The sequence below is a fragment of the Camellia sinensis genome, chromosome 4 (genome assembly GCF_055761805.1).
Source record: "Camellia sinensis isolate YWXY chromosome 4, ASM5576180v1, whole genome shotgun sequence".
NCBI classification, from domain to species: domain Eukaryota; kingdom Viridiplantae; phylum Streptophyta; class Magnoliopsida; order Ericales; family Theaceae; genus Camellia; species Camellia sinensis.
The window spans coordinates 146,751,824-146,763,812 of record NC_138964.1 but is presented as its reverse complement, the minus strand read 5'-3'; the positions used below and the strand labels follow the sequence as shown (position 1 = coordinate 146,763,812).

Sequence of the window (11,989 nt, the reverse complement as noted above, 5' to 3'; positions counted from 1 at the left end):
GATCACATAGCTATCGATATCTGATCAACGTGATTTTTTACAGGCATATAGTACTCAACGATTTCTACACATTAACGGTTCAGATTATCAAAACGACACCTGTGGTGGGCCTTCACAGGCCCAACCGCACGGACAGAAGCCATACCCAATTATTATTATTATTATTATTTTTTAGATAGGATGTCCCATCGTTATAAGTTCATGCTACTGGTTCAATTTCAGTTCACCAGTTCGCTCTGCACACCAAAAAAAGCTTTCAAATCAATCTCCGATCTCTTTTTTTCTCTCTCTAGCTTCGCTTCTTTATTCCACCACTTTCTATCTCTAGATTCGGTGTATTTATCGCGGACTCACTCGAATTCAATACGCAATCGATTATATTGTTCGATTTTGCTCTCTCGGATGTGCGTCAAGAAATGAAGATTGAATCTTGGAGTGTTCGTGGAGTGTTCTAGAGTTTCGCAACAACAGTCCGCCTTCAATGGCGATTCGAGGCGTAGATTTCAAGTGGTGAGTTCCAATCTTTCTTTAAATTGAATTGAATGATTTTTATCAAATGGGTTTCGATTTCAATTCTTTCAGGTACGATGGGTTTTTCTTGTCAATGCTTGCCACAAGTATGTATCCTTTGAAATCCAATCTGTTGTTGAATAGTAATGTTTGAAAGGATTGATTTTGTAGTTGTGAGCACACTTTCTTGAAAATTTTCTTTTTTGCTGTCTGGTTCTTTGTTTGTAGTATTTGTGTTGATTCTTTAACGATTTTGACTATTAGAATCATTGTTGCGATCAATTGGAAGCGGTACCATTCTTGTACACATCCTTTGCACACATGGATTGTGGTGGGTATAATCAATCTCTTAGTTATGGATCTAGTTGGTCTTATTTCTGATGCTATTTTGTTGAATTACTGGTCTAAGTAATGCCTTGATTTTTCATGGGTTAGGTTGACTACACTATTGTGTTTGTTTTTCGGCTCTTGATGTTCGTAGATAATGGGCTTGCTGCTGGTATGGGATTGTAAGGCCCCCAATCTTGGACTCTTGAGGTTATTACTATTTTTGAAATGAAGATCATATTTGTGACGTAAAATTTTAAGTCTAATGATTTTCCTGATGCAAACTCATTAACAAAAAAAGAAAAAAAAAATTCCATGTGCAAAAAGCTTGTTGCCTTGATATTGCACAATGCCATTGTCATATCTGTCAAATGCCAGGCAGTTTATATGAATTCTTAGTAACACAGACTAAGTAAACTTGTTTCTGTCCATTTGCCCAGCGGTCTTGTTTGTGAAATCTTCTAAGGTCAATTTCAATCAATTTTAGGGATTTCGGATGGCAGCAAAGATATGCACGTTTTTGTGGAAGATTAGTGGTTCTTTCAATTCTCTCTGTGCTGCTCTATCCATTTTTGTGGGCGTGGACTATTATTGGTACCCTGTGGTTCACTAGAGCAAGAAATTGTGTAAGTCTTGCTTTTGTTTTTCCCTTATAATCCTATTTGTGGGAAATATTGTGTTTAAAATGTGGTATGCTTTTAAATCTTGCAGTTGCCTGAAGAAGGTCAGAAATGGGGTTTCTTTATTTGCTTGCTTTTTAGCTACTGTGGACTCCTTTGTATTGCCTGCATGTCTATAAGAGGGGTTAGTTATACTTTCTGCACTTCAATACTCTCTGAAAGCTTTTTAATGGCTCTAAAGTACCCTGTTCTCCAAAGACTCAAGTGAAACCTCTTTTTCAAGTTCTTTATCCTTAATATCGTATGCTTTGTTTTGGCATGTTCACCCACTGCATATTTCCAATAATGATGTTACTATACACAAAACATGCAATTTGGACTCTATTGCGGGCCTCTCTTTTGCAGTGGTTAAAACGGAGACGAGCACACTTATTACGGGCTCAACAGGGGATTCCTGTTTCAGAATATGGGGTAAGTTCTATTCATATCATTATTGAGTTTGCTATTGACTAAGAATAAGGTAGTTAGAGGATAATATTGAAAGGAAAAGAGTGTCTTTTTGAGTCATGTAAGTATTGTAGTAAGGACGATCTTTAAATTTTGAGCAAGAGCGAAAAGGAAAGTTGGACTTCTCGTATACATTTTGAGTCTTGAACTAATATATTGGAGCTACTTCATGTCGGAAGTGAAATTGCTTAGAAGTTTTAGAGAAGGTATATCTTTTATGGACACTATTATGTGTCTTCCTCGAGTTTTAACCAAAACAAAGAGTCCCAAAAATTTGGGAAGTCATCGTAGCGAAACATTTGCATTTCATAAAAAATGCCAAGTTTTTGTATTTTGGCATACTGCATACATAAAGACCAATACAAATGCAATGTTTTTTGCCTTTTTTGCCTTTTTTTCAATGTAACGTGTACTAGAAGTCCATATTATTATGTTATGTTTGTGAGTTTCATTTATTTCATATTTTGTAATGTCTTTTGTGATGTTATGGCCTACCATGTTTGAGGTAGCTCAATCTAGTTGATTATCTAATTTTTAATCCCATACTTGGAGTAAGCTTTCTATAATTACGTAATTTTCCTACTTAGAAATGATTGTTCAAGAGGTTTAAGCAAATTTTGTTCCTCAGATCATATACCGTAAAGCATATTTCGCCTCTTTTCAGGTGTTGGTTGACATGATTCAGGTACCGGATTGGGCATTTGAAGCTGCTGGCCAAGAAATGAGAGGCATGGGCCAAGAGGCAGCATACCAGCCCGGACTATACTTGACAGCAGCTCAGGTATCAATTAAGTAATTACTGTAGCTAGAACTGATTCACATACAATTTTCAGTGAATTGTCTCTCTCAGTATGTGACCTGTAAGAAGGCACCCAAATAATAGTGGTAACTTTAGGTGGACTTGGGGCTTGTCACAATGTGGTGCTGTCTTTATTACCATTGAAAGGTTTATTAGTTGCTATTCTCTCTCTGTTACCCTGCCTTTTCTATTGAAAGCCCTTATGCAGATTCCAATGTTACTGGAATGCATGCAGAGAGAAGCAGTGGAGGCACTGATTCAGGAACTTCCAAAGTTCAGGCTCAAGGCTGTTCCCACTGATTGCAGCGAATGTCCCATCTGTCTAGAAGAGTTCCATGTGGGAAATGAGGTAAATATATTGTTGGTCCAATACATAATCTTTGAATAACCTCCATTTTGTAACTCGTCAATTCCATATTCCAATTGTTTTTGTGTGTATATATTGCCATTTCCCGTAATGAACTTGCTTAAGTTCGGAAAACCTTAGATTCGTATTTATAGATTTTTAGCCATATCAAGTACCATCCTGGCTGTGCTTCTCCTTTTCCTTTCAGATTGATAATAATAGGAAGTTGAAGCCAAAATGCAAGTTGATTTGACAGGGGCAGAGGGCATCCCCTTAGAATTCCCCATACTCAACAATACATATATCAAGGCTCTGTTTGGCAGCAATACATACATCAAGTTCAATATTTTTTACTTTTCTGACCTGTCTAATCTAGTAAAATCTGAAAGTAAGAAATTTTTTTGAATTTTTTATTATAAAAAAGTTAACTAAAACATAAAATCAACAAAAGATGCTAAAAAATCAATTGCCAAACCCACTCTAAAATACCTTTTGGTTGCTCTATCTAGGGAAGTTAAGCTAAGTTTCTTATTAAACATGGTGCAGGTTCGTGGCCTTCCTTGTGCACACAATTTCCACGTGGAATGCATTGACGAATGGCTTCGTCTGAATGTGAAATGCCCCAGGTGCCGTTGTTCCGTCTTTCCAAACCTTGATCTCAGCGCACTATCCAATATCCGGCCTGATTCTGAACGGTCATCATCTTCCAGTGTCGTGACAACAACCCGTTATGCGAGAACCCCTCAACCTCCTAGCCAGAGTTACCTATTGAGATTGCAAGGTTTGTTACGACCAGTTCATACAGAAACTGCAGGGCTGGGCCATGATGCAGACGTTGCGTTGGAAACCGCTGAGAACAGAGGTATGTCAGTTGCAATTCGGGACCCCACAAATGTTGATGCGGGATACCCTGTTGTTGAACACATAGTAGTTGTGCAGTCAAACCCTCCTCAACACTAGTCTCTTTTTTGGACTCTTTTGTGATTAAACCGGTATTAACCGCTGAGAACAGAGGTATTTCTGTTGCAATTCGGGACCCCACAAACATGGAGGAGGGATACCCTGTTGTTGAACACATAGTAGTTGTGAAGTCAAACCCTCCTCAGCACTAGTCTTTTTCTCAGACTCTTTTGTGATTAAACCGGTGTTACTTCTTAGTCTAACCACACGTGAAATGGAAGTGTGTCCATTGAATAGTTATGTTAACATGATTTTTTTGATCTGAAACCCCTGTAATTGAATGTTTCCTTTGGTATGTTTTCTCCTACTGTTTTTACGTCGTTATGTTTCTAGCAAGGATATGAAACAATAAGCCAGTGCTTACCAGAGGATGTGAATGAAAACAACTTTAGGCAGATCTAACTGAAATCTTTCTTGTTTGTAAGGCTATGTTTGGAATCAACAACTAAGAATGAGAATGTTATTACTATCAATGTAATTTGTTTGGTTTGTTTAGGAATTCTCTATAGGAATATGATATAATTTAATTTTGTGGGTCTTTTTTATTTTTATTTTTATTTTTATTAAATTAGCTACATTTTTCATGGGAGAATGTGGGAATAGGATCCCACTATGATAATCTCATTTTGTCTGCGAAGCCAAATTAGAATTACATTTATAGTTTTGAACGGGCTCAAAAAGTGGAATGAAAGAGACTTGGAATGAGATTTTCATTTAGATACTTCATTTATGCCATCCAAACACGACCTAATGCAAAGGAATGGCATCATCTTGGGATCTCTTGGTTATTTTAATGTTTTGTTTGCATATAAATGAAGTATAATTTGTTTCTCTTCCTTCTCAAATTTTTACATACATGCATTAGTGATAGAGTTCGTTTGCATAGTTTATACCAAAAAAGTAGTTGTAAAGTGTCATGTAGTGCAAGAAGTCTGAAAGTGGAGCAAGATCTTCTTCTTGGATCCTCTCTTTAGCTTCCTACTTGATAGGTTATTGGGCTTATTTTTGAGTTTAATTTTGATAATTTGAACTATTCACATTTTAGAATTTGTCATGTATACCATACTTGTAAAAAATCAAGTTGATCGGATATTAGAAAAATTAAAAATCATTTATTAAAAAAAATTTAATGAACAGCTTTATTGTTTAATAAAACTTTTACTTCACGTGATTTTCGATATGCGATCAATTTAATTTTTTATAAGTATGATATACAGGAGCCAAGGAGACGAGAGGATCTTACTCGTAAAAGTGTGGTGGTAAAGGGAGCAACTTGGCTCTAGTTTGAGATTGGATTAAACGGTGTTGTTTGGTCTATGGGGGTTCACCATGAGTCTTGTTTTGATAATTCGAACCGTTTAATATGTAGAACTTGTTGAGTATTATATGCTTGTAAAAAATTACGTTGATCGAATATCGATAGGTATCTCATTGGATCAGTTTTTGTCAATCGTTAATTTGTTCACTGTCCATTTTTTTAAATACAAAATTGATTTGATCACATAACTATCGATATTCGATTAACATAAGTTTTTATAAATATATAATGAGTTTTATACATTAAACAATTCAAATTATCAAAATAGAACCTCTGATAAACCCCCACGGCCTAAACAGGACCGTCCAGGCAAGCTACATCCGCTGGTAAAATAGCCAAACATTGATCAGACAGACGGTGATGGAATGTAGGACCCCCGTGACTTATGAGAGAGATGGAAATATTCACATGGGCTTGCATATATATATATATATAGTTTTCTAAAGAAAATTATGGATGGCTCTTCATTGGCTAACTTACACTAATGGTCTTATAATTTAAATTTTGTATCATTTTAATTCTTAATTTTTTAATTAAATAATGTTAAAAATTCTAAAAATCTATCAAAATTTTTATTAAAGGTTTCACATGTGGGTCCCATATCCATATAAGATATTTGGTAGAAATTTTGTTAAAACTTTTAGGATGTCTAGCATTTTTGTTTTTAATTATGACACATTTGATCTTGAATTTTGAATCTTGTTTCAAATAAGAACAATCGAAGATATCATCACTCTATTTCAATAGCAAAATCATCAATTTCATAAAATATAAACTAATTTGATAAAAATAAATGTCAAAAAAATATTTTTGAATTTTAAAAAATTATTTTTACCTACCAAAGATAAAAGAGGTATTTTTTTTAAGGTCTCTGATATTATAATTTTATAGTATAAAGAACATCAAATATTTTCATGATGTCTAAGGTCCCTCAACATCAATCCAGAGAAATTTCAGTCTCAGAGAAAATTGGTCCAGAGAAAATTCACGTCACAGAGAAAATTGGTCTAGAGAAATTCTAACCAAAGAAAATTTAGTTCAAAAACCAGAGAATTTCTCTGGTTTTAACCCAGAAAAAATTCAGTTCAAAAACCAGGGAATTTCTCTGGTTTCAACTTCAAATTAAACAAAATACTTAATTGATCCCAATTACTTAACTGAAACAAAATACTCATAACCTACCAGTTTTCAATATATAACAAATGGCATATTCATTCGATATATAAGATCATTCAATGCAGTTTATAGGTTAACAAAGAAAAATAATAATAAAAAAGAAATGACTGGCAGATTCATATTAAATCTCCTAATCATTAGTTACCACTTCCATAATTACAAAGTAGCAAGTTTCTTAAAGGCCCATATCAGATATTGTTCCCTAAATTCTGAAGCCATGCTTTTATGTTGACAGCCCCAAGTTTTCACCTTGCAACAAGCAATGGGCTTCAGGTCCATCCAAAGCTCCATAGAATATTAATCACTGCAAAATTCATTATTAGTAGCATTTTGTCTAATCATATTTGAAAAAACTCCTTGATTCCTTCCAAAGATTGGACACTTGAGAAAGTTGAAAATTCAATACACAACTCAGTCAACACTTAAATGATCACTTTTCTTCTTTTTGGGCGAAAAAAATGATTTTTTTTTTTTTTTGTTGCAGGCATTGATTAACTGCATGGATAAACAGACACATTTGGCTGCTTTTGTACCACCAACAGATCATGCATAAGCCTAGAATAAAAGCACACACAAGAACATTTTTGAAGCGAAGGCCAACTGATGTACTAAGACAACAAGTACTAAATAGGCACGGTATCGACTTCCCTCTATGTATCATGCGCACGCGCGCACACAGTTTTGCATAGTTAGGAGATGACGAGAATGTCCACCAAGTCCCAAGTCAGAGGAACTGCTTTGTCTATTAGGAACTTTATCACCCACATAATCATTGCAAATTTGCAAGGTGAGAAGCTACTAAACAGAGAAATTTGAATTTTCTCTGGGTTGAACTCAGAAAAATTTTGAATTTTCTCTAGAACTATAAAACTCTGATTTGATCAATTTATCTTTGGTTCTACTGCTGCTGATTCAATCACAATTTCCTGCACAAACAAATTAATAGTTCTTCAATCACAATTCAATCACAAATTCATGGACTCTAGAGAAATTTCAAATTTCTCTGCCGTGGGTTTGATCCTCCACCGTTGTTGCTACTGTTGTAAGTGGCTGTACTGATGTTTCAAATTTCCATTTGCTCTTGCCATTTCACACCAATCAATAGAGAAATTCTGCTCTGAATTTATCTCCAGAGAAATTTTGAATTTCTCTGGAACTGATATTGATGAACAAAAGACAAGGAAAAAAAAGAGATGAGAGAGGCTAGCTATGAAAAAAGTAATTGTTTTGTTTCAGGTTCTGGTGATGGAGTATAATGACTATGTTGTTGCTTATGTGGCCGTGACAAATCAACAACCTCACTGCCAAACTCCAATGGTCTGAGATTGGGTTCTGGTGAAGGTGTTTCGAACGGGAACGACCTTGACATTGTCTGCCTTGACATCGGGCCACAGAGGCTGAGGAAGACGACGGAGGACAAGGCGGTCCGTGGCGGAACCAAGCATGGTCGATCCGGTTGCGAGGCCGTAGACACGGCCCGTTCCAAGCCCTAGCCTCCGGTGCCAGACTGTGACAACAGCGACTGTTCCGACGCAATCGATCACGTTCGACTTTCTCTCTACTCAAATCAAGCTTACTCACCGCCTCTGTATGTATGTATGTACATGTCTGTGTGTGCGCGTGAGAGTAGACAAAAGGAAGGGGGTTGAATTTCTCTGTGATAGATGGGAGGGACTTTAGACATCAAAAAATAATTTTGTGTATCTCTTCCATTACGAAAAGTGGGAGAGGGACCCTAGACCAATTTTCCCAAGTTAAAATCATATAAAATTAATAAATCTTTTACACATTTATTTCTTTATTTTTTTACTAAATTAATTTTTATTATGTGTTTAGATGATGATCATGTAATTGGTAGTTGTAAGATTTTAATGTGTGATCGTTTGATTTAATAGATTGATTTAATAATAATATTAAAGTTGTCGCTATATTTGACTTTTAAAAAAATAAAAATTAATTTGATGAAAATAAAAATGATCAATCATTACATAATCATTATTAAACATATAATAAAAGTTAATTTAATAAAAAAAATAAATTTATAAAAAACTTATTAATTTTATTTTTGATGGACCAGCTTTAATTTGGGTGTTAAAGTCCAATTTGACCTATTGATTCGTTGGCTCAGCTTGAGAGCCGCTATAACATATGAAAAAAAATTGGGTGAATTATACCTATGATCCCTATAGTTTGGGATTTGTGTCATTTTTATTCTTGATTTTTAAATTATGACATATTTAACCTTAAATTTTAAATCTTATTTAAAATAAGTACAACTGAAGATATTATTGGATTTTTCAAGGGTAAATTTGATAAAATATAAATTAATTTGACAAAAATAAATATCAAAAAATTATTTTTAAATTTTTAAAAATTATTTCTACCTACTAAAAATAAAATTATATAAAATTAATAAATCTTTTAGAATTTTTTTTTTTACCAAATTAATTTTTATTATGTATTTGGACGATGATCATGTAAAATTAATTTTTAAAAATTAATCATGTAATTTTTATCAATTTTACATAATTTTATTTTTGGTTGATAAAAATAATTTTTAAAAAAAATTTCGACATTTATTTTTGTCAAATTAGTTTATATTTTATTAAATTGACGATTTTGCCCTTGAAATTAAGGGAGTGTTTGTTTCAGCTTTTCAGAGTCAACTTATGACTTTTAGCTTTGAAAAAGTTATTTTGGACTGTTTGGTTAAACTTATTTCAAACAACTTCTGATTCTAACAGCTTATTTTAACTCAAAAAAGCTGATTCTGAGAAGCTGCTCACCCCTTGCTTCTGATTATCAGCTTCTGCTGTGGACATATTAATTTATGGTTATACTTTTAAATTTTTTTATTTTTTATTTTTTTAAAAATAGAAAAAGACACAAATGGACTATAGATTATTATTATTATTTTTTATGAGAAATGTAAACAAACAAAAAATAAAAATTAATTGAAAAAGCTATTTCACAGCTTATTTAACAAACACTACTCAGCAACTTAAATCTATAATTCAACAACTACACCAAACAGATTAACAACTTCTGATTAAAGTCATAATCTATAATCTGTTTTAACAGCTACACCAAACGGGGCCTAAGCAATGGTATGTTCAATTGTCCTTATTTAAAACAAGATTCAAAATTCATGGTCAAATTTGTCACAATTGAAAAGTTAGGAATTAAAATGACATGAACTCTAAATTATAGGAGCTATTAGTGTAATTTGCCCAAAAAAAATAAGAAAACAAAATGAAAAAGAGTGAAAAATGTGAAAAGTAATCTCGAATCTTGGTCCGTTAGTCTATGTGGGCGATGTTTGCTGGGCAAGCTTGGACTTGGGCCAAGGTTTCCCGCCGTCGGAAAAAAGTTAATCAAACTTAGCTTATCAAATCACGGGGGTGGTGGTGTAATGGAGTAAACATTCTTCTCTAAAGGCGTGATTCAAATTCGATTTTTAAGGAGAACGAAATGTTGGTCCTTTTAGTGACTCATTTTGGTGACTTCGCTCTTTATTCCGATCGAAACCTAGACTCATTTGTAGCGTATGGTTAAGGTCCGGTAGTGTCTCGGTGACAGGTCCCTTCTTATGGGTTGAGTTAAATCAGGTTGGCAACTAACTATTTCAGGGCATGGGCTCACGAATACCGTGATGACACCTTAAAACATCCTATTTTTTTGATAAAAAACAAAAAATAAAAACTTAACTTATCAAACTAGCATGTTTAGGTACTATTCACGCGACTCATCTCAACCCAATCTTATGTTAATTCTTAGGTAATAGGTATTTTACCTATCTAAATATTATTATAAAGTATACATTTTATTTTACCTATCAATTGTTTCATGTTTGTATTTCAACCATGCTTTTTATTTTAGTTATTCATCCAAATACTATTAACTTTATAGAACATCACATCAGCAGCAAAGATTAAGGAAAATGATCCTAATGATTAAATACGTTTTGCCTAGCCTTGAAGACTAACTACATGTAGCTAATGAATGTGAGTTGAGTCAAAATACCTAATCATATGCCTAGTGCATTGAAATTGAAAAAAATAAATTATACTAAATATTTTAACTAACAAATATTATATATCTAGTGAATTTTAGATTCTCTTACACTTAATGTTCCAGTCACTTAGCAAATTAGATTATTCACACCAAGTCTGTATGTATTATCACTATTAGGTTGATATCTACCTTGTGGGTGCTTCTATTTACACACCATTTTCTTAATTCACACTACACCTATTTTGAATTATTTGATATTTTTTGAATTCACACCAACAATTTTCTAAAAAACCCAAAATACCCTAATTTTCCAAACTCTCCAACCCTTATCAAATTGTAACCCTAATCTTAACTACTACCATCACCAGTGGTTGCCATCCCTTTCATCGCTGCCCCTGTCCCCAACTTTCTCCTCTTTCTTCTTCTTCTCCGGCGACTCTCACAGCCCATCCCTTGCCCATCAGTTGATACAAACATACATTCGTCTTCCCCAACCCTAACCTTAACCCTAGCCACCATCCATCGTCACTGCCGTTGTCATCTCCATCTTCTCTTTCTCTCTCAAAATCGCGATATGCTCTCTCTCTCTCTCTAGAAATTGCCATCGTGAAATCGTGATTTGCCCTCTCTTCGTTGTCGAGCTGCGATGGCACTGCAAAGGGGTGAGGGTGGGTTGTGAGGCTGCAAAGGAGGCCTTGGCAAGGTTGTGGGAGGTGCTCTGCCAGAGTGGAAAGTGTTGGTGGCGAAGGTGAAGAGGGCTTGGGGTGGCACTAAAGGTATAATGGTATGCAATGGTAGGGTAGTGACCAGAGGTTGTGCGATGTAGAAGGTGGCTACAACGACGACAGCATAAAAGGGACGGCCGGAGTTAGGAGCAGCCAGCGAAAGTGCAACGTTGGTTTATGGCTGCTGTGTAATTAGGATTCTGTCCAAAATGATAATTTGACTAATGGACATAAATGTAGTAAATTTTTTTTATAAAAATGGTGTGTGTTGAGTCAAATAGTGGTGTATAAATAGAAGCTCCCCTACCTTGTTATAATTTTTTGTGCTTTAATTATATAGAATAGAATTAAAAGAAACAAAGAGGAAAAAAAATTAAAATTTATTTATTTATCAAAGTAAACTGCATATAGCTGAGAGGGATATTCATATAGGACTATTTTGAACAATGCGTTAAAAGTTACTTCTCAGTTTTTAACCTACTTTCTCTCTCACAAAAAAAAAGTCAAAAATTAATTTTTAACCATCTTTCCAAAACACCTAATACTATGGGATATGTTTGAGATACTATTTTGGATTAAAATAATTATATAAGATAAAATTAATTATTTTAATTAAATATGATAAAATGTCATATTCAACTTATAATTATTTTATTTTTTCTCTTATAAAAGTAAAAAATAAAAATA

The 11,989-nt window shown here is 34.0% G+C and overlaps 1 protein-coding gene and 1 long non-coding RNA gene across 13 annotated transcripts; both read left to right on the top strand.

The window, feature by feature from the left end:
* Positions 1-201: 201 nt before the first annotated feature.
* On the top strand, positions 202-4,364 carry LOC114262709 (E3 ubiquitin-protein ligase SIS3). Of its 12 annotated transcripts, none has more exons than XM_082866505.1 (10): positions 202-510; positions 583-621; positions 775-841; positions 946-1,047; positions 1,325-1,463; positions 1,549-1,641; positions 1,863-1,928; positions 2,629-2,745; positions 2,999-3,112; positions 3,656-4,364. In XM_082866505.1, the coding sequence occupies exons 4-10, from the start codon at positions 995-997 to the stop codon at positions 4,067-4,069; spliced, it is 996 nt and encodes a 331-aa protein (XP_082722631.1). In that variant the 5' UTR covers positions 202-510; positions 583-621; positions 775-841; positions 946-994; the 3' UTR covers positions 4,070-4,364. The 12 variants fall into 12 exon arrangements, with proteins under 12 accessions (XP_082722631.1, XP_082722628.1, XP_028058893.2 ...); XM_082866502.1 differs by having other exon boundaries at positions 203-510; positions 2,972-3,112; XM_028203092.2 differs by having other exon boundaries at positions 204-510; positions 946-1,019.
* Positions 4,365-7,049: 2,685 nt separating this feature from the next.
* LOC145823457 (uncharacterized) lies at positions 7,050-8,347 on the top strand. Its single transcript, XR_014365744.1, has 2 exons — positions 7,050-7,390; positions 7,424-8,347. It is a non-coding gene; the product is annotated as an uncharacterized LOC145823457 (long non-coding RNA).
* Positions 8,348-11,989: the final 3,642 nt, after the last annotated feature.